At 41.2% G+C, this 23,444-nt stretch overlaps 1 protein-coding gene across 3 annotated transcripts in view; it reads right to left on the bottom strand.

Moving 5' to 3' along the window:
* The window catches only part of CBLB (Cbl proto-oncogene B), a 121,551-nt gene extending 98,598 nt beyond the window's left edge, over nucleotides 1-22,953 (bottom strand). For 2 of the 3 annotated variants that reach the window (XM_061350566.1, XM_061350564.1), the window contains exons 1-3: nucleotides 22,919-22,953; nucleotides 22,174-22,332; nucleotides 12,645-12,895 (exon numbers count right to left, since the gene is read on the bottom strand). In XM_061350566.1, coding sequence (XP_061206550.1) covers nucleotides 12,645-12,895; nucleotides 22,174-22,320 — 398 coding nt within the window. In that variant the 5' untranslated portion in view covers nucleotides 22,321-22,332; nucleotides 22,919-22,953. Of the gene's footprint in view, nucleotides 1-12,644; nucleotides 12,896-22,173; nucleotides 22,333-22,798; nucleotides 22,899-22,918 lie in introns of those variants that run through there. The other variant, XM_061350565.1, reaches the window with a different exon arrangement.
* Nucleotides 22,954-23,444: the final 491 nt, after the last annotated feature.

The raw sequence follows: 23,444 nt of genomic DNA on the forward strand, positions 1-23,444 counted from the left end.
TCTCTTCAATGTTAAGTTACGAATCTGATCCACTACAGCTCTGCCTGGCAGCTGTAACTCTTCCAGTTCTGCTTCACCATTGTAGCAACTTTGACTCCTATGGTTCTGCTTCACCAAGCACAGAGACTGCTTAAGCAAGCAGGCACAATGTTAACCCTTTATTTCCCAGTATCACATTTAAGTTAAAAAGAGAACACGTGACAAATTAGAACTGTAGTCGTGGGTACATTAGATTTGAATGGACATTCAGCTGTCTAATACATCTTATTTAGTTCTTCACTCTGTAGAACACTCAAACCTTTCAACTGGCTTTAACTTCACAGAGGTGGATAAACTTTGTTCATTCACTGATTTATCCATAAATTACAACTTAAATAAATACCATAAGCCAAATGGAATCAAATTAAACTGCATGTACTGAAACACTCCTCAGAGAGATACTGAATGTGGATGTTGATTTTTCAGTAACAAAGCACTGAGGTCACATATAGCAAGGGGAAATTAAGACATGTCCAGTCACACAGACAGCATTTTGTGTCCTCCTTCTGAACTCTGTTCATGAATTTGATAAAGTATTCTAAGTGACTGAGCCTCCATAAAAAGAGATTCAGAGAGAAGGGAGTCTAAGGCATTACTTGCTTTTACACAAACTAAAGAACTCGGCGTGGGATACTAAATATATAACCTTAAAACAGAAAGCAGAATAACGCTGTTCCACGTTTACTGTTTTTGCCAGGAAGTCAAAGGCCACAGGGTTATCAGATTAAAGTGTGGGGCAGTCAGGATTTCATATACTTTCCCCTCTATCACTCTTTCCTGCTCTGACACTGACCATACTTAACACCTTCTAAAACTCAAAAAAGCAGCACAAAGCCAAATGCAATATATCCCAAGCCTGCACCAAATTCAGTCCACTTACTTACAGCGAGGTAGAACTAAGCTAGTCTGGTTTTAGCACTCGTCTCCATGACATTGCTTTGTCCCACACTTTACAAATAGATTTTCAAATCAATTTGAAGCTTTTATATCCTATTACTATTTTGTTAGGACCAGAACAGTGAGAAAAGGTTTCTGTTATTTAATCTGGAAAGCACAAATTTAGGCTGCATCAAGTCGTTATCCTCTAGTGGTTCATTTGCAGATTTCTCCTAGCAAATTATACTAGACAGGGCAAATATTGAACTCAGAAGTAAAGCAAAAGTCCCAGCACTATCAAGTGTCTAAGTTAAAAAAGCTAAAGGGCAACTGTTTAAAAATAAAACTCTCTGAACATAAAAATCTATCTACCCTTTGTAACACCACTTGGAAGAGGTAAATAAAACTGCCACTCAAATTAGCATCATCAAAAAGCTTTCTGTGAAGGTCTGGTGAACACTTGCTAGACTAGCAAAATAAAAGTGTATTCTAATTATTTAAAGATGAAAGAATACCTATTTAAATGCATGTGATTGTTTGAATAGCCCCCGACAGGACCGCATTAATACTACCTATTTCTCTCCACTATAACTTAAAAAGTATGTAAAATCTCAACTGCCAGTGTAAAACTACTCTATAACATTGCCGTCACAGGCAGCTGTATTTGCTGACTACATTATTTTTTCCTCCCCAGGGGCCATAACATTAATCTTAAATTCACAGGGCTATCAAGCCTTGTAGAAGAAGAAACCCTGAGGACATTTTAGCAACAGTGTGGTAGGGAGGGAAGGCTAACATAAAAATGAGTCAGAACTATTAGTGTGGAAGCTCCAGGGCATTTAGGACTCATATAGAATCTAAAGTAGTAGCAAAATAAGAAATATGACCAATCCAAAGCTACCTGAACACCCCTTTTTTGTTATCATGACAAGGATGCATTTTACCATGCAGGTAGTTAGACCTGAACGGAGTATGCTGTCATAAAGAGAAAAGTGGTTCTGTAATATAAATCCAGAAAATGTATGGTGCTCATGAAAAATGCCAGAAGGATACACAAAACCTGTACATTATCAACTACAATTTGTTAAACAGAATTAAATCTATATGGCATGGAAATAACTCAAAAGCATCCAGAATCTTGTCAAGCACTCAGATTTGCATATGCACCCATCACTGTTCCAATACTATTAAATGATAACTTGAAAAACACTAAAGGAGGTTACTGAAGTTGCCTCCATCCTTGACACGGAGCATTCAGAGGAAACATGTAAATATGAGCACAGGCATGAAACGGGAATTTAGACATCAGTGCAGTCCTGTGCTAAAAAGACAAACAGAAGCATGAATAACTTCAGTAAACAAACACATTTGGCAGATGAATAAAATCTGGATATGGACTATCTGAGTTCTCCAGTGACAGCTATAACCATCATGGTATTTACTGAAGAATGCAATAGTTACTAACAATCTATGAGTATTTACTGCACTCTAAATTAGAGCTTTACACAACACTTAACACCTTAGTGACCAGCAGACTACACCACAGCCATGCTACTTTCTTGGACTAACATTAAGAGGAACTCAGACTATGCTGATTCATCTAATCAGAAGGGCAGTTGGATTGTGTATGCAAAAATAACATGCCCTGAGCTCTGCTCACCTGATTACATCTGAGTCCAGGTCATCACCCAGATCATTCTTCCCCCTGCAACCTTCACCCACCTGAAAAAGGGGCCAAAAGGGTACACTACTGTTTGCTTCAGGATTTAACCTCACATAGGTGGTTAAGCTCTTCCAAAATCTGAGCTCACAGTTCTCTGCAGTCCAAGTTTCAGGTTCCAGAAGATTCTCTGAATTTTGTAGGTGCAGGGGTTTGGTCCTTTGGTGGGACATGAACAGGGGGTTCAGAACAGAACAGAAACATCTCCCATTATTGTCAATTTGGTAACTCTTTACAATGGGTACCAATATTTCTTGGTGTGTCCTACGGCACGCTTTGCATATTAACTGATATATTGCATATTTAGTTCCTCTCAGGAAGTTCAAGCAAGCCATGACTAGGATTCACTCCATATAAAACAGTAATTAGGAGAATCATCTACCACCTATCTGTATATCCTAACAGGACCCACAGAGCTGTGCAACAGAACTATTTTACAGGCACATCCTGCTCACAGACCTTTCCTATCAGGGGTGCACAGAGGATGCACTCTTTCCAAGGGTGTCAGCTCTCAACTCAGATTTCAAAAGGTGGAAGAAACCTTAATTTGCTTATCTTCAAGCTACAGGCTTGTCTAGTTGGTCTACTGTTGTTCGGGCCGACTTACAAAATCACCTACCATTTAGGCAGAGGTTTTTAGATGACATTGAACCAAACAGGGCTGAAAACATTATTAATTCAAAATAAAACTGCTGTTCAGCAATTATAATCACACCTAGAATAAATCCCAGTCTTATAAATTGACAACATTTTGGTTATGGCATGCAGATTTGAAACTGTACTATCAAGTTACTGTTTAAGCACATAAACTCCATGTTAGAAGTCTGGGTATTTCAAAATCCAATCTCAATTTTACTCCTATGTAGTCACTCCCATACTACCCAACCTGCATGTCCTGCCCCACAGTCTGCTTGAGCAGGGAAGTTAGACTAGATTATCCCTAGTGGTGTCTTCCATTCTGTATGATTCTGTGTAATTATTATAGAAAATATCATCCCTTCTTAGACTGGGCAACAGTCACAAGGCCAAGCACAAGGCCACTTTATTGCACTAAAAACCTAACCCTAACCCAATCCCTCAAAACCAGTGGCATCCAGTATAGCATCATTTCACTTCACGATGAGATACGGCTTCAGAGTTGGAAAAGTAAGAAGAGTCTGTCACAGCACCATGCCTCTACAGATCTTCCACTCCATTTGCAATATGGTACTTTAATTCAGCTTATGTTCACCTGGCAAAAACTCACACTTGAAAGCTACGATGGTTGAGACCACGTGTGAAGCTCCAGCACAGAGACAACTTCCATACACAGGCTAAACCAAAGCTCTTAAAATAGGGAATTATTCTGGAAACGCTGACACATCTTTAACACTATGAGTGGGCGCCAATATAATACACACATTGTGTACGCATATGTTGCTGTCTTCCTGGGAAGCTTAACTGAAAGCCCACATGGTTGATGTGGGACAGCAGGAATGCCTCTTTGAAAGCACTCATCCTGCTTATTCATAATACCTCAAATGAAACCCAAGGCATATGGTAAAATTATGTTGGTTCACAAAACAGCACTCATGACAGTGAGCAATCCCTTCAGACCAAAACTACCCGTGATACTTCAGCAAAAAACCCCTACCTTGTTGACAGAACTTGGACATAATACTAAATGTTTAAATAAAAACAAATCTTAAGAGCTAGAATTTGAAGTAATCAACACAGTTTAATAAATTGAGCTGTATCCATTACAAAAAAGCCATATTTTAGTTGTCTTTTTTTGCTAAAGCATACACCCACAACAAAGGGTCGGGCTCCCCAGAGAATAATGAAACAATAGATGGGCCATCTGCTGCAAACTGCAAATCCAGGAACAGAGTACACGCGAGTCCTCCTAAAGTCACCATTACCTTTCCATTTTCTTTCACACCACATTCTTGTCTTTGCTAAGCTTTTACAAACAAGCACAAACAAAAAAGCTGCCACGCAGGAAAGCTGTAGGAGCTTCCAGGCATGAATGTACAGGGTAAAGTATGACATGACATGTCCTTTGAGAAATCCTGTTCCTCTTGGCAATTCTAATCTATACACCAGATTCCACTGCCAAATATTCTGCCTCCTGTTCAGACAGCAAATGGCTGGCATTTATGGAACTCGTGTTCCACAAGCGTACAGAAGGATGTGACAGGTATCTTAAATATCACCTCCATGGATATCCATAACTTAATGTCTTCACAGCTGTCAGCTGATTTCAGTGTAAGGCGTACTTGTCATTGTCACCCCGCCTTATTTATGCACATCAAGCTTAAGGCAGTCAGAGCTCCCCAGCAGTCTTAAAGCAAGTATGAACCAGTAACTGCCCAAGGAAAAGACTGCCTTGGACAGGCTTCCTGCAGAGCAGAGGATTACCTGAAAAAGCAGCACAAGTAAACAGAGGAATGGTACATTGACCCTTCTTTTTCCTGACAGCTGTTTACAAACTGCTGTAGCAGATAGGATTCTTCTGTTCCATTATATATGAAGGATGTAACCACTAGACACTTTTACCACGTTATGATAGATACTAGGAGAAGGGTGCTGACTTTTTTGACTTGGTTTTTATTGACTGAACATAAGCTAATTCATTTCTCTAATATTTTAGAGACTCATTTCTTCAGTAGCTATCACCTTTTCGGTAGCTGGGTGGGTTGGGCTTAGAGGATTTAAGACAGCACTGATGTCAGACCGCCTTTTGGTCATCCACTCTAATAACAAACGCCATCCCCAGAATCGTGGATTTAATAAAAGACTGGTTTTTAAAACAAATATCTAGATAACATCTAAGTCCATTTAAAATTCATTTTAATATTCTAACAAATTACAAGTATCTTTTATGTTGCCCATTACAATTTAGCATTAGTAATACTAAATTCATACAACAAATGAGAACTCTTAAAAACACTCAGCCCTTTCAGAAGAGCACTTTGTATGAGCCCTTCCTTTAAGCCACTAAAAAAACAGTACTTGGTGCTCAAACATGTCTCTTCCTGGCATGTGGCTTCATTAAAGATAATTTCCAAGTGACTGTCACGATCCATGATCCTCACCTCCACAGCTTCCCTACCCCATTTTCTTCTCCATCCCAACGGAAGCAGGAAAAGGAGACAAAACAAACAACTGTTCCTCAGTGACATTTAATACAATTTCATAAGGGAAGGTTCCTTTAGACAATCATCTGTCAGACAGACAGGCGTGTAGATAATGAAACCACATACGCGTAGACTGAAGAGCAGCTGCGTACCAACTGGGTCACCCGTGACCCACACTACTGAGCACCTCCCAGATGAGCTCTGTCTTTTTACATTACAGTGCTCTGTAAGCGATTTGAGGTCCCTTCCTCATAGGGCATTAATTATGGGGATTACCAGTAAAAGGAAACACATGAACAGGATGTTACATACTTTTTACTTGCTTTGAATCTTTGTCTATTTGCTACAGCTATGAATTAAGGAATAAGAAGGAGATGCAGAGCTCTGAACAAAATAATACAATATAGTCTTCCAAGTGTATGATCCTAAAGAAGCTCATTGAAAAAGCATACAGGGAGAGAGGATTTCAGCCTGCTAACATACGACTTCCTCAGCTAGACAAAACAAATTGACTATATATGCCACATTTTCTGTATTTTCCCAATTGCAGCACAGAACATGTATCATTAAGTTGTAAAAACACTGAAGCATTGGCCACTGGGAATGAGCTGTCAGTAAGCCACACTTATGAAGTGCTTAAAAATTCAGATGAATTTAGAACATACACAAGCTTTTCTTGATGCTCCTGTCATCCACCATTACTCTGCTACTATATAGCCAAAAACCATAATACATCTGTAAATAGTAGCCCTAAATACTACTCTTTATTCTAGGACAACCTAAAGGGGCTGTACTATGCATTTAATGACATAATACTTAGACATAGAGAACTATGATGACTGAGGCAACCAGGAAAAAGGAACCTAGTTAGAAATAAATCACAGGTGTCCAAACTCTGTTCTAAGAAAAACACCAATCCAGCCTACTGATGATGACCCACTCAGTGTTACCGAGATGACCTAGTGACTGAATATGTGCTTCTCCCACTTTAGTGCTTAAAAGCTGAAACTTACAACATCTCATTACAAAAGCACTAGGGTTTGGGTTTGGTTTTCCCCCTAACATTTTAAAAACAAATACTTGGAAATAAGAATAAAAAGAAAGATAACATAGACAACTCCTTTATTGCTGGCATATTAGGCAAGCAGATGTTCTTAACAGAGACTCCCACCACTTTTAATGACCACCTAATCTTCCCTGTTCATTTTGTCATCCTATATTGCCTTCTAAAGTGAAGCAGAGCAATGTAAAAAACCAATGTGTCAGTACAGACACTGCACCACTCATACTGTGTAACCCTAGAGACAGAGCTCTCATGAGGTTTATCACAAAGGAAATGAATATATAAACACATGTAAAGTCTGCAAGACTGATTCACCTAACTCTACTTTTTGAGAGATTTCACACCTACACAGATATAAATGCTACAGCATCTTAATTCGGCATCATCATCATATGCACTTTCTACAGGTATAAATGATTATGCAAAGTGCAACAAGGGAAAGATGAGACCGTGTATTTCCCTTCACAACCAGCTGAACTCTGCTCAGATGTGACTGTCACATTACTTGTAAGAAAAAGCTTGAAAGAGACCTTGCATTACCATAGAAAATGCTGCCCAGTTTTGTAAGAGTTAAATGTAGAAGGCAAATGAAGTGCACCCCTCTTCTACCACACTAGATAAGATTGCAGGATCTAAATCGATTTAACAATTTACAAGCCATTGTTCCTTCATTTAGGATTTGCTGTGGTTTTAAGCTCCTTGTCCTCCTCTGCAATCTGAATCAACACTTGCTTTTCAGTTAGTTTGGCACCAATACTTCCTTTGTTCTCATTTGGTAACACTACCCCCCATCCCAGCAGCGAAGATGATCAAACACATCTAACAAAATTAAAGATCCCTTTGCAGCAGCAGTCACACTGCCTGCTTGCATTCATGTTGAAAACAAGCCACCACATGGAACCATTTGTAACCTCCACATGTTCTCACATGCCCTTTGGAACAAGACTCTTTGTCTGAAAGGTGTGTTTGTATAACATTCCTTGCTTAATTCCAAGGTCTTGCACGTGGCTCAGGGCAATCCCAAGCACAAACACAGACTGAGAGCAGCCCTGAGGAGAAGGACTTGGGGGTGCTGGCTGACAAGAAGCTCAACATGAGCGAGCAGTGTGCACTCACAGCCCAAAACGCAGCAGACTGCTGGGCTGCACCAAAAGGAGCATGGCCAGTGGGTTGAGGGAAGGGATTCTCCCCTTCTACTCTGCCCATGTGAGACCCCCCTGGAGCACTGCATCCAGCTCAGGGGCTCCCAACGTAAGATGTGGCCCTGTTGGTGCAAGTCCAGAGGAGGGTCACACAGATGATGAAAGGGCTGGAGCACCTCTCCTCCATGAAGGCAGGCCAAAGCTATCTTAACCCATCCACATAAAATCAACCTGAATTAACAATTGTCACTTCCTGATCCTTCTCTTGATCAACAGGATCTCCTCTGTCTGGAGACACAAACAAGTGACAAGGCTAGCTAAGTTATAAATTTACTTCCTGGAAACAAAACAGCAAGTTGTGGTATAAGATGAGGTAATTCAAAGTAGGGTAAGTTACTTCTCACCCAACACAGGACAGGAGTACTGCTACTTTATTGCAGCTGACATAACTGAAATCCATCCTGATGCTTACCCTTGTAACTTCTTATCAAGCCTGTACTTTGAGAATAAAGAAGGAATAGGCTGGAAACTTCAACAGTAGAAAGGTCTCTACCAACGATGCTGTGTCCTTCTCATGTGCCAGCTCAGGACTTGATTCAAGAACCATTAACTGATCTCAGCTGTCAACACAGACTTAAGGCAGAGAAATGGCATACATCATAAATCCACTAATCAACATGAACAGTAGCGAAGAAGGACCTGATTTGTCACTTGAACCACAGGTATAATACCTCCATAGAAGACATATAGAACACAAGAATTCCACCCTATCAATACACTAGATCAAGCTGTAAAGTCTATAAACATGCAATTTGAATCAAAGCACCAAATGGCCAGATATGCAAGAAAATTTAGAATGACTTTCTGTACAGCAACAGAATTGGCTTTGTGATCCCCTTGAGAGGCTTCCTTGACTCTGACTTTCCCTACATATACACATCAAGCCCCCAAACACCTCAGCTCTTGCAATCTTCATCCTTTCAGCCCACTACTGAAGAAATACTCATTTCTCACGTTATCTTCCTCTTCCACTTCTGCAATGCCACTCCAACACACACAGCCAACCAATTCTGGCCAAACCAAGCAGCATTTAACCCGTTATCAACAATAAATATACACCCTGGTTTCTCCACACACAAAGAGCACATTGCAGAAGGCAGAGAAAACTGAAACAAACAGTGAACAAGTTCCATCTCAAAAACCTATTCGTCCACAGACACAATTTACAGGCAAGCACAAGAGAACCCTCACATTTGTCTCCACTACTAAGAAAAAGTTGTGTTAGCCCTGAAGATGATGTTCAGCATCTTGAATGAATCTAAATGTACACTCCCCATTGCTACTTTACTCCTTCTCTAGTCTTATTACTGTAACTTAAGTGCTTGGTTTCTACACCTGGCTAACATATTGGTTTGAAAAAAACTATCAGTCTACACGGTTTTGATTTTTTTTTCCTGGATGCATGATTTTGGAATGCAGCAAGAAAAAAGGGAAGTTTGGACTGCACAGAAATGATGTTTTCCAGCTTTAGTCCACTTCCCAATAAACAACAAAGGGGACGGGGAAAAAAAAAGAACCAGAACCAAAATCCCAGACCCTTAAAGACACAGAAAGACTTTTAAGAAAAGCAGATGTACCCGAATCTGAAAATTTAACAAGCCTGTATTAATAACCTTTAACAAGTAAAATGTGTGACCCAAAAAACAGCTTTAAAACACTTCAGATGTAGAAAAACTGAAGCACAGCCTAAATCTAGCACAGTTTATCAAATTCATTAAACATCATCTCTTATTTCACTAAGCAAGAGGACTGTGGGAGGACATAAGTTGATACCAGACACCATACCCTGGAGATAGATGTAATTCATAAACAATAAGCTTGCAAGCCGTATTTTCTCTGCTTAGCAAGACTCATCCCACAGAGTACAGAATGAAAGCACCAGCTACTCTTAAACATCATGTGTGTTTGACATGGAACCCAGGAGAGAGGCAACTCCATCACTGTATAAACTTTTATTTGTTGTATATGCCATTTCTACATAATCTAACTTACACTGCTTCATCCACAGGATCTTTGGGAATTAAAATTCATGATAAATTCTTCACAACAGAGCAATTTTTGTGTCATCATCAGGCAAATAAAAACACTTTTGGCACTGGTTCCTAAATGTACCATCACTATAGAAGTTAAAGACTATTCAATAACCCTAAATAAGGTTAAAAGTATACCAATCAAATACAGAGAGAGAATGCTTTCAAATACAGCCGGAAAATAAGAAAGTCTCTCCTTTTCATGATGACTTTTTATCCAGGAAGCAGAGAGACACTAACACAAAACAGAAGAGAAATGTAAGACTGAAAGCCACAGATAAGGGCCAGGTGTCACCATGAGAGGTTTTTGGTTTGCCTTTTCTGAAAATTGACTGCACCTCAATATGGACATTCATTTTAGAGCCACCTTTAAAAACATTCGTTTAAGCAATTTGCGTCATAACCCTCAATAACATTACTCAGATCTATTTAGAAGCAACAAAGCTAAAAACATTTAACACCTTCTTTTACTAACTTACCAAACAACATGATTCTGTATGTTGCAGCACTGCTGAGCAAACAAACGCCTAGGCATAGGGCTCAGCAAACAAGCACTCTTTCATTGAGCTTCAAACTAGGATACACACGTTGGTGATAAAACACCACCAGTAGATGAAGGATGGTGCACTGAAGTTCAAAGATGTAGACTTCAATTTTCAATGGCATGGCACAAAGTGCTGAAACAATGATCACTCTTTTTGTTTGGTTAAGCACTTTGACAGACAGAAAGCAGATTCTGTAGGAAACACAGCAGTTTTAGCACAGCAGAAACATTTCTATTGTACTCCTTTCCTCAAGCTTCAAAATCCACCTGACAGGCAAAATAAGAGTTGTCACCTTCTGAAATACCAATTTAGAGAGCCTGAAGCAGTTACTGGGATTCAGTGCACTTCATTACTGTGTTTTAAAATCCCTCCTCTCCAATCATCTCACAAGAACAGCCCAAGTAAATGACAGTAAATACACTAACTGCATCTTCTTCAAAACCAGTTTGCTTCACAGAAGACATCCTTATATCACCACTGTTACCTTTATGCAGGATATGAAGTGGGTAATTGCAAAGTAAAAAGCTCTATCAAGTAGATGCAGTTTCTCAGACAGTTTGAATGACTGTACACAGCATATACCAGACTGTTTTGAAAAACTGACACTGAAACTGGCTTTAATTTATTGCTAACTGTAAGCAAAACCATAAGTAAATCTGGGTTTCATACAACATAGGGGAGTCAAAATAAAACCTGTTTACATAATGCAACCGTTTATGTCAAATTTCCCTTACCATAAAAAGCTCTTATTTCCTCTGCAACACAATGACTTCTGCACATACAAGAAATGGGGTAATAAAAGAAGAACCCACAGGCTCAGTGCTGAGCAATTCTTCCAGGGGTTCTGGAAAGAACGCATCTACAGTGAGAAGTGTTCCTTTATATGCTTATGAATCCAAGCAGAAGTCTTTACTTATCACTTAAATAATTCAAACAGTGTATTTTGCTCCTCCTAGGCAAATTGCTCCAAGTATATTTGCAATTGGACAGTCCTTACATAAAGAAAAATCCTTTGACATTAGGCAAGCTTCAGCCACCCCATCAAGCACAGGAGACTACCAGAATACACTGAATAGCTATAATCATGGCTAAAAATCTGTAAGGAACATATGTATAAATCAAACGTAACAGCAGTGACATTTACAAGAATGTAGGCATCTCACTGCTTCTGCCAGCACTTTCACCAGCTGTAAAACTACACTGCAACCCTGCCTCTGAGCTCAGGTGCAGACAGAATGGCAGGGATTCAATCCTCCCTTTGCTTCCTATCTCCACCCTTCACTATCGCCTTTAAAATGGGGAGACTCTGGAAACAGTGTCATTATCTTTTAACGGATTTAAAGCTATACCACACATGACAGAGTCTAATTGCCACAATACTACCGCACCCTTGCTAAAATGAAACTGCAGATTTTGCAGAAGGTTCTTGAAATGTCATTTTTTTAAATGTCAGGCAACAAAATCAAGTATTAAACCCCTCCTCACTCGCCACCAAGAGCACACAAAGCGGATGTTAATCCCTGTTATTAAAACAGAACCACTGCAGATCAGGAACCCATTAGGTTTCTGAAAGGCTTCTCTGCACCAAACTAACATTATCATCACCTTATGCCAACATCACATAATATCTCAGAAACATGGATATTGTTTTGCTCCATTTCATAGCTTGTATAAGCTGCAAGTCAATATTCATCATGGCAACCACAGTTCTAAGCACGAGAGTAGGGAGATCAAGCTCAATCCAACAGTCACTCTCTGCCAGAGGGAAAACTACATATTGGAAGGCACTGTGAATAAGTAATTACAACGAAGTGAATGTTTTATGGAGGAAATGCACTTGGTTTTAAAGGTCACGAAGTGACAGATAAGAGCACACAGTGGAACAAACCCAGCAAATGACTGATTGACCTGCAGGGTCAGTGAATCCAAACAATGAGTATTTCTGCTCTTTAAAGAATTAAAAATGGAAAAACACAATGGCTGCAGATAAACAGTGTTAAGAATGCAGACAAGCCAGACAACCCACTGCATAGTCAAATGTTTCACCTACCTGTCCTGTGACTGCTCCTCATACATTCTTTCCTTCCCTTCTTTGAAGAGCCTTATAGCCCGTTTAGATTTCTTCATGAGGCTGTCGATGTAGATTTTGAAATACTCATTCTCACTGAGCTGTGCCAGTTTCTGGTTGTCATCATATTTGCTCAGGATAAGTCGTAAATGTTGGTAAGTGTCAGGTAAGATGTCAAGTATGTAAGGTGGGCTGTTTTTCAGTTGAAGCTTCGGGTTTTGGCACAATCTTACCTGAAAGAGAGAACAAGAGAATGTAAAAGATATGTTGAGGCAAAAACTGATCTGACATCTTAAAATTAATAGATGTAAGCATCTCTGCTAACCTTCAATCACAAACAATTAAATTCTACTTCATTTATATTGCACAAAGCCTAGTCTCTAATGTCAAAGGCATAGTCTCTAATGTCAAAGGACGTAAAATTTAACTTAATTCTTTCAGATCTACAAAATAAGCTTACACAGTAGGGGGTTCTGCATTTAAAGTAAGATTGTATTTGACTGCCTACTATATGCCAAGGAGCATATTATCAAAATAGAGTATGCAACTACTGCCAAGAACAGTACTTTCATATGGATCTGTTTGCTACAGGTGAACGTCCCCATGGATGTTGAAATGTCTGTTAAGACCTGAGCTTGTCACCTGCTTGCTCTCTCTTTATCCAACAATATAACCTCTTGGAACCTATAGGAATTTTAAATTTGAAAGGTCTACCTATATGAAAATGGTCTGAGCTATGCCACTCATTCAAAAGATGGTAGGGATGACACACAGCACTTAAGTCACTCACAAGCAAGTATTATAAACCAGGAAACAAAACATTATACACCCAGTGTTTTCCAGTTCATGGCTGTAATAAAAGGTAACTTAATGGACTTGGAATCATTATGCTTCTAAACAGCACAGAAATTAATTTAGCAATGTATATTAAAGAATAAGCTTCAGATGAACTGAACACCTTTATTTGAATCTACTCTCCACCATAATGTTGATGGAAGAAGGTGGTACTGTTTCTGTTTCCTGAACAAGGTTAGAGTAATTATCCCCTGGCTACCTAGATCCTCTGGTAGTTTGTTCTTTGATGTTCTGTTCTAGAAAGCAAAAGAGACCAAAACTAATAGGTAGGTTTTGAGTGCTATTCCACTGAACTGTCTATGCTCACCTAAAACACTGCAGAGGGAAACATTCCAGAGGTGTTTGCAGCTGTACATATGCAAATACTTTTGACAAAATTAAGTCCTTATGGTATTAAAAGTTTCACAGGCATCATTTGGGGATTGCCACGTTATATGTTAGTGACTATGACATTATTTTGACATAACTAGGGAGGCTGCAAAAACACCTCAATACTGCTGAAAGCAGATTCCTACTCCTAATAGTGCATCAACTTCAAAAGAGTGCAGTCTCGAGCATCCTGGGGTGGAGGGAGGAAAAGGATAGACACAGACTTGTCTCCTATAACATTCACATCTAAACGCAAAGCTGTATCAATATTGCTGACCCATCCTTCAATTTCTAGATCTAAACAGTTACGAAATGCACTGTCTTAATACAGTTGCCACTAAGAGACCTGCATGTGCCACAATCAGCAAAGCAAACGTTTTATTTCTCCCATCTGAAACAAGCACAAAAACACACCAGGCAATTAGGTTTAGGTTAACGGGGGTCACAACTGGAGAAATAGATAGAGAAGAGTGGACAAAAGCCCTAACAAGTTTCACAAAATAAGAAGTCTAGTCATGACTTTTACAATAGCTCATTTCACTGATCACTTGTCACTTCAGCAATCTGCACTATTCTTTCAACTACTCGCCCAAGTAATGGATCAGGAACACCCTTCTGATGTGCTGTATAACAGACAGACCTTCCCACAGAGAAATTCACCATATCACTAGGAAACAGAAAGCACAGCAGATAGATGACGGCAAATATGCATATATGAGCATAACACAGTTCAACATGCTCAAGTGGCTCAAGGCAGTAGCAGTTAAGCATTTCTAGATCTAAACATCAAAGTTTCAAGGCAAGCTCTAACTCTAAAATAATTCAGTGGCTCATAAAAGAAGTATGCCCAAGCTGAGGAAGAAGCTGGAAGGAAACAACAACAGATAAAATAGTATAGCATAAAGATGTTTGCTCATCTCTTCATCAGGTGACAAAGTCTGGAACTGCACTCTGTAACTGCAAGAGCGAGACAATAAGAGACTGAAAATAACCTCTTTATATTACATGTGATATTCTCTTGACCAAGACAAAGACAACAAGGTTCAAGTTGCGGGTTAGGAGATGCCTGAAGCAGCATTCTCAAAGAACAAAGGTTGGATACGATGGCATTCTTCCAAGGTCAGAAAAACAAGCTGAACCTACTGATACACAAAAATAGCAAGGCCTCAATGAGAGATTTAGGTGAATGGATTGATCTGAAAGATGCAGACACAACTTTTATATGAGCAGCTCAAGTACAGCTGTCTGAGTGAAGGCAGGGTGATGGTGTCACCCCAGAAGACCAAGAAAGGTCCTAACAGAGACTTCAGGAGATTAAACATGTTCTTTTAGGTATGCTGAAGTTCAGCTGACAGATAGAACTGTAGCAGATATCAAAAATACAAGAACTTTTGTTTTCATGTGCAGATATGAAAATCACCCATGCAGAGACGTATGTGAATTTCTTTTTGTAGGAGAGTTATAAGAACACAAATCCCAAGGGCAAAAGGGAAAACCTTTATGGAAAACGCATACTCCTCACCTAATTTTTTGTTCTCTGTAATATCTGATTTAGTGAAAACTTGGAACAAGATGGATATTCTTCCCAAAGCCAACTCTAGCTGACACAAATCCATACCACTGATCAGGCACTGCAGCTTTCTGGACCAACAGGCACAGGGGAAAAGGAAATAAATCTGAAGAGAGGGAAACATTTATTCAGGGGCAAAAAAAGGGTCAGTAATGAGAACAGACTACAAGCAAAGAAGGCTGCAGCCATTTGCATTGCTTATTTAAGTCTCATGAACAAAGAATTAATTCTCTTGCTGAGAGCCTATCTTCTGAATCAGATATGCCAACATGTGGACTATAAGCTTTTCCATATATAAAAAACACCATTAAAGACACAAAAACAACAGGGAAAAGCAAGTTGTTTATGCTGGTTGCTGTATTTTCAACAGATGGCCCATTCAACTACACAAAAAAGAACATCCAGTAATAAGGAATTAGTTTCTCTTACAGATGTTCTACAGTCTTCCTCAGTCCAGCATCACTACATAGTCACACAGACATCAAAACAGGATCCTGTGGTTATTGTGTTTTACCAGACTTCACCTGCTCAGTTTACAGACATAAATACAGCACAGTACTAGAACCTTCACCTTAGAAGAAGCCTCTAAGAAAGTAATACAACATTTCTTCTACAGTACAACTCAAGCTTATGCATTCTGCCTGAAAAAATGCCTAATATGTAGTTCAAGTCAGCAATCCAGTGAAGCAGCACAAGGCTTTCCTCCACTCTACAGAGCACACAAGGGTTGAGTCCAAAGGAAGTAAGTTTGTAAAGAGATGGCTGGTAAGCCATATGGTTTCCAGAGTCAGGATGTCCTGACGCATACCACAGCAGCTCACAATTAAAAGCAAGCAGTGAGAAATGACATCTGCTGACGCAAAAGATTTACCAACACACCAGGAGTGGCACACATACCTTTCTTCAAAAGGAAAAGGGAAAAAAAGAAACCCAACCAAAAATAAAGCCCCCTATACTGCACTTTCCAGAGCAACCCTCAGCAACACTTCAGGAGCGGACATGAATCATATCACTGTGTGATTTGTGTATTGTTATGACTGGAAGTAAGCATGTATATATTTAGCAAGCATTCAGTCTATAAAAAACCCAAATGCAGTCAGTCAGCAAGTTACTAAGAAATCTCTCTCTCATTGAGGTAAACAGAAACAAATCTACGCTCCTTTCACTACCTCACTCAGGGTAAAACTTACTCCGGAATCACAGAAGCAATAGAGTGCAATTCTAACTGTGAAGAGCTAAGGCATTATCCTAACCTACCAGAAACAGATTTTGAAACCCTTAATTTGGTAACTTCCAGACAAGCTTACTGTACTGTCTATGGAGGTAAAACACAACTCCCTTTCCAGCCCCTCAACCCCAAAATAAATACGCTACTAACATCTTTGAAGATAATTCACTTGAATTACATGGCATTAATTCCATGGCCTCTTCAGAGATTAAAGTGATGGATGCCTATTGTATGTAGACAACGAATTTCCCCCAGAAACCTGTATCTTCTATTCACTTTTTAAAGCATACAATTAAGTTGAAAGTCCTGGACTCATTTGACAAAAGAACTTTTGTTCAAGCAACATACAGAAGCCCTAATACAATCTGTTTAAGCACCTAATGCTAGCCAAAGACAATACAAGGAACAGCTGAAACAGTATGTAATGAGTAGGACATCCGCTAAACACTGTTTTCTGCCACAGTGAGCGGACTCCATCACAGCAGCAGTGCTTGCACACTTCGAAATGGTCTATGGACCAAGTATTTTCTGCCAGGCAGGCCAAAAAAGCCAGAATAAACATTTTGATGCAGCACAGGCAGCACAAAGATAGCTCTGCAGTCAGAAACACTCACAATTCTCCAGAAAGCTACAACACACGATGCTACCAACAATGAATTCTGAAGAACTCAATCAGGAAGGGGCTAACAAGGAAAACTGATGAAATCTGAACATCTGATGAAATCTGAAATCTCCTTGATCATATTTCTTCCTGCCAAAAGTTACCTTGTCTGCAATGGTTCTTATTTTCCACAGAAAGATGCAAAGATGGGTTTCTTTCTGAAAGAGCCTTCTCATCAAAACATAGAGGTGATCGATTACTGATCTTTTCAGCTGAGAATATTGTACGTGCTTGTTCAACACCTACCACATTGCAAGTGAGACATATGTTCCCAAACTTGAGGAATAAGCATTAATACTGATACAACATATGCGCAAGTACTGCTGATTTTGTATGGTCATTTATACTTCCTTCTGAATAGAAAGAGAGAGCTTTGAATTCTTTGTTTTAGTGTTTATTCTTTTTCCACAAACAATGTATACAGGACATAAAACTTCCTATCACTTTTGACCAGGTGATGACACTAAAAATACCACAGTTAGAATTGACCATTGTCTTTGGTCTTTTCTAGATCCCTTGTGCAGCAATGACATGCAATTGATGGGGAAGTTCACACATTCATGTCACTGTTACAGAAAGTGTTGCAAAGAATAACCAATGTATTTTGAGCTACTGTGCTCTGTGTACTCACTTAAGATGCTTTTGAGAACTTTGATGTCTGCAAACGTTAATTTAAAGAAAACCACATTACTAAGTCAGTAAAAGCTGTATTACCTCTAAGTCAACAGTATTAGACACACTCTAATTTGCTCTTAGACAGTTATTAAATAGCAAGTCAAACTGCCATCCCCGTTTATATAGTCAGAGTCAAAACAACTGGGTGGGCCATGAGAGAGCGCCCAAACAGTTTGGACAATAGTGTTAAACATCACAGAAGAAAATACAATCACTTCCAGGCCCACTGCATGAGAGTACTGAAGGGTGATTAAAACCTGCTGAAATATTCCTCTTTAAAAAAAAAAATCCTGTTCAGAAAGCATCACGATTTTATCGCCTTGAAACCCATAATAATGAAGTGTGCACAAACAGCACTGCCAACTCTACACAGCCAGAGCAGTAAATTAACTACTCCCATGTAAACATAATAGGCATTCTCTCCCAAAGTTCTGCCTCAAGATAATCATTATTCTCTAATGATAATGCACAGCTAGTTTCCAGGCTTTAAAATCATTAGTTTAGAATCTCTGCAGAAAATAAAAACATCCCATGTAATTTACACAGAGTTTAAAGAAAGACTTGGAGTTGTTTGTTAACAATGGTTTTATTTATTTATTTCTAAGATGTGAACTTTCCAAAACACATGTCATGTTTCAAAACCTGGAGAAGAGAAGGCTGCGTGGAGACCTCACAGCAGCCTTCCAGTATCTGAAGGGGGCCTATAGGGATGCTGGGGAGGGACTCTTCATTAGGGACTGTAGTGACAGGACACAGGGTAATGGGTTAGAACTTAAACAGGGGAAGTTTAGATTGGATATAAGGAGGAAATTCTTCCCTGTTAGGGTAGTGAGGCACTGGAATGGGTTGCCCAAGGAGGTTGTGAATGCTTCATCCCTGGCAGTGTTCAAGGCCAGGTTGGACGAGGCCTTGGGTGAAATGGTTTAGTGTGAGGTGTCCCTGCCCATGGCAGGGGGGTTGGAACTTGATGATCTTAAGGTCCTTTCCAACCCGAACTATTCTATGATTCTGTGAAAACCAGTAATTTGCTTGCTAGAAAATTAGAGAGAGATGGTCAACTTGCTAATATGATGCTAGCACTAGAAAGCAAGCTTGCCTTTGAAACCATAAAAGGAATATTATCCTTTGCACTGCAAAGGAATTTACAAAACTATTTTGGGTGAAGCTACTGTTCAGCCATGAGAAAAGCAGCAGGGAAACTGGACATTGATGCCAAGAGTTTACATTCTTTTAATAATGCATTTGAAATTGTGAATTCGTGTAAAACGAGACACAACAGTAAACCTCGGAAAGCACAGATCCCAGTGGATGAAGTATAAAAGGGAAGATGCAGATAGAGCACATACAGACAGATAACAATCCATATTCCCTGATTATTTAGAAGATTGTGCTTTTTTTAAACATATAATTATTACTAGTCCTTGCAAACAGGACCCTGACCAGAGCTACCACAACTACCCCAGTTCTGTCCTGATAAGGAACTCTTTCAGAACCCTTGATACGCTGGTAACAGAAGTTTAAAGACAAGGCACCTCTTCAGAACTGCAGCCTTCTGCCTATTCTAACAGCTGAAGCACCAGCCCATGGCAAACATACATTACCATGAAATCTGAACAACTCCAAAGCATGACATACAACCAATTCTACAGAAAGAAGTGTGCATAGTACCTAAGTAGCCAGAACTTTTACATACACCATAAAACCATTTTCATATTACAGTTCTTACAGAGTAGGCATATTTATAGAACTGGCTAATCCCTTTTTGTTGAGAACAAATCATTCATGCAGAAAATTTCATTTGCCAAAGAAGGAAGTTACACAAAGAAATGAAGGAAAAGTAAAGAATGATAATTTTAAGAAAGAAAGAAATGTATAAATCAGGAAACTGGAGCTCTGCCCCTAGTTTTTAAGGCCTCTCTTTTCTCACCTTTTGGACAGGATAATAGTTTTGCTTTATTTTCATTCTCCCTTTCCCTAACATCTTTAGGAGAAAACTTCAGCTACCTCACTGCAACAAGAAGATGGTTATCACAGCTGCTAGAGTTAAAGAATAAACAAGGATAATGACTATTATTACAGCAAGGAAAATAGGCCTCAAAGCCACAATGTTACCATGGGTGGCACCCCAGTGACTCTGCAGAGCCTACTGCCTTCACTAGGTATTAATTTGATCAGTGACCCACCAGAGAAATCAGACATAGGACACGCTCCAGAAATGGGATTTGACATGAGAGTTGATCGAGCAGGTTTCTATTTCTGATTTTAATCCCTGGTTTTGATCTAGGCAGAGGAGAAAATGACCTTCCTGTGCCTACTGCCACATGAGGCTAAGAGACTTAGATTTGCTTGCCAACATATTAAATTGTGCTCAAACACATCCTTCCACTCTAAGTACCAAATGCTAAAAACTCAAGCAGCAAGCTACAGCATTCTTCACACTATGACATCATCCTGTCTGGTATACTTTAATATCATTTGGAAATGCAATTTGATTAACTGAGAGCAGCTTAAAGAGGATACATTAAAGATCCAAACTGAGGACACTTATCCACTAAAATGAACAGATCTCACTGGTTGTTCCAACGCTCTGCTGTAACAGAGACAGTTATACAAATAGTACTACAGTTACCCTCTATTAGCTGAATAAAAGCAATTCACAGGTCCAAGCAGTGGGGTAGCCATAAATACAGAAGCCAATCAGTGGACAACCTTGCCATATAGATTTGTAAATGGCCCAACATGGGGTTGGGGGGAGGAATTAAGTAGTACATTCCCCACGTGGTTTCAACAACAAACTGGATTCCTGGTTTCCAAACTGAACACTTCCTTCTACTGAAGAGTGCCTGCTTCCAAGTGTTTATAACAGCAGTTCCTACTACAAGATGCTCACTGTTTACAGCATCCTGATCATTAACACAGAAATGTCAACAAAGCCTTCGTGATAGTACCCATTCCTATCAAAGTCGGTTTCTAAGTTTATAAACATCATCAGAAATGCTGGTGGAAATACAAATGCTACCCTTAAACCATCAGAAAGGAAAGCACTCAAGGACTCAATCAAACACTTCAGAATTACCACCTGTCACAGCATTTTACATGAAATAACCTCCAGTGTCAGTGTAACTACTATGCACTTTAACAAATGTTAAATACCTGCATTTTGCAAGAGCCACAGAAAGCAAACAGCTGCAGCAAAGAGTCACCAGGTTATAACTTTTTTCCTTAAAGTCATAACTTCCTTGCCGTACAGACCCCAGGCTAACAGGTAGCATTCCTCACTCCTCAGCAGCTTCAAGAGGCAGCTCGCAAGCAGCACCTCCTACGCAGAGTGCCTGCCTGAGCCTCCTAAACAGTTTTCCGTGTTACAATTAAACTGTTCCTACCATTGGTAAGAAACTCTCCTAATTTATCTATCACCACACAAGCTGAACACTTTGTACAACACTAAACAAAACTTACTAGGCTGGTGCAGAGAACCATAAGACGTGAAAAAACACTGTCCATCCCGTACCTCCTGAAAAATGAGTTTCAGTACAGTGTATTCCTACTTTCAAAATGAAGAGTAGAAGTACTTAAAAACCATTAAAATGCAGAACACATGCTTAAAAGATAGGCGTGCCATACTAATCTGTTTATTAAACTGACAAGAGTGACATCCCCCAGTCCCCACGCACATTCCTAAAAGCACAAACATATCTGTGTTGCCATCACGGGCATGTCTCACAGGACCATTAGCTGAACTTCAGTTTCATACTTCAGAGGTCTTGCTTGCAGACTAACAATGTGACCCAACATGAAACACACAGAATATGTGATTACAAGTTTAAGTTAAGCAGCTTCTCGTTAGGACAGCTCTTCCAAGTTTGAGTCATTTTAAAGGCTCTGAAAATAACAATAGCCTAAGGCAAACACACACACTTGTTTTCCCTTCACAAACCAAGATTAAAAAAAAGCCAAAAACAAAGTAGCCAGAAACCATAGGGAAAAGAAGAAAAAAAAGAAGACAAATAGTGCTCAAATAACCTAAAACTTAAGTCCCTTTACTTCCCGAGGCACACAGAGCGCAGCAGTTTGAGATGCAGGAAGACACCGTTTCCCTATGTGTGCCTACTTAAATAGCCCCATTCTTCACCGCGCGTACAGAGACACTCACCACTTTGTCCATAAGCTTCCAGGTCTTTTCCACCGTCCTCCGGTCGGCAGCTGCCTGCTTAGGGGGGCCCACAGCATCCTGAATGGCATCAATGAAGCCCAGGATCCGTCCCTTGCGCGGGTTCCGGCCGTTGAGGGAATTGGCCATCTGGGAGCCAAGCTGGCCGCAAGGACAGAGAAACACACACTCACAAGGTGCCCCGAAAGCATCTTCCCATCGAGCCCCCCGCACGCAGCCCGTGAGATAACACTTCCTTCTTCCCGGGCAGGAAAGGGCAAGACCAGGGCATGCTGAGGAGCAAGTTTAACTTTCCACGTCAAACGGCGCAAACCCACCTGGCCCCAGTTTACACTGGCAGGAGCGCCCCCGGGTTCACGGTCAACTCCAACCCGCGGGAGGGGAGAACCCACCCGCCGATACCCGGCCGCGGCTGCCCCGGGGCCCGGCCTGTCCCGCGCCCCTCCGCGAGCTCACCCCGGGACCACACAGCAAAAGCGGAAAAGAGCAGAGGGGTCTTGGGGAGGGGGGAGCAGACAGAGCAGGAGGGGTCCGTAAGGGAGGCGAGCGCCCGGGCAGCGGGAGCAGGGGCAGGCACGGCGCTCGCTCCCGGCACAGCCACACGTACAGATGAGCAGCACCGCGCGGCTCGCCGCAGCAGCCAGAGGAGCCGCCGAGGAAAGCCAGGAGCGGGCGAGGGGGAGTTGGGGTGGGGAAGGCTCCCCAGAGCCCCGCGGAGGCCGCTTACCCCGTCCTCAGCCCGGGGCGGCGGCGGCGGAGCGGCGCGCAGGCGAGGCGTCTGCCGAGCGAGGCTCTCCTCCCTCCGGCGCGCCGGGATTCACCGCCCCGGGAGGCAGGCGGAGCGCGCCCCGCCGCCCGTCCCGAGCGCCCCGCGGGGCTCCGCTCTGCGGCGCTGGTAGCGGTGGCGGGCGGCCGCTGCCCCGCAGGGAAGCACGGGGAGCTACTGCCCCGCCGCCCGCATCCCCCTGCCCGTAGCACAGCCCGGCGGGTGGGGATGTGCGCGCGTACGTGGAAAGAGCCCCACAGGCACATGCAAGAGAGAAGGCAGAGAGAGATGCACACGCACTGGTCCGTCCGCAGCCCGCGGCACGCTGTGGTCCTCCCGCACTCCTAGGAAGTGAGCCCGGCTCGGCGGCGGCTCCGCGCCCGCCCCCTCCCCGCGGCGCTCTGGCGGCCGCTCCTCTCCGCGGAACATGCCCACCCCCGGCCCCACGCTCCGGCAGGAAACGCATGCGCGCAGGGAAAGCGGCGGG

Source organism: Neopsephotus bourkii, unplaced genomic scaffold (assembly GCF_033783945.1).
Source record: "Neopsephotus bourkii isolate Nb327-2 ecotype Australia unplaced genomic scaffold, CSIRO-AGI_Nbou_v1 NB_532, whole genome shotgun sequence".
Taxonomy (NCBI): domain Eukaryota; kingdom Metazoa; phylum Chordata; class Aves; order Psittaciformes; family Psittacidae; genus Neopsephotus; species Neopsephotus bourkii.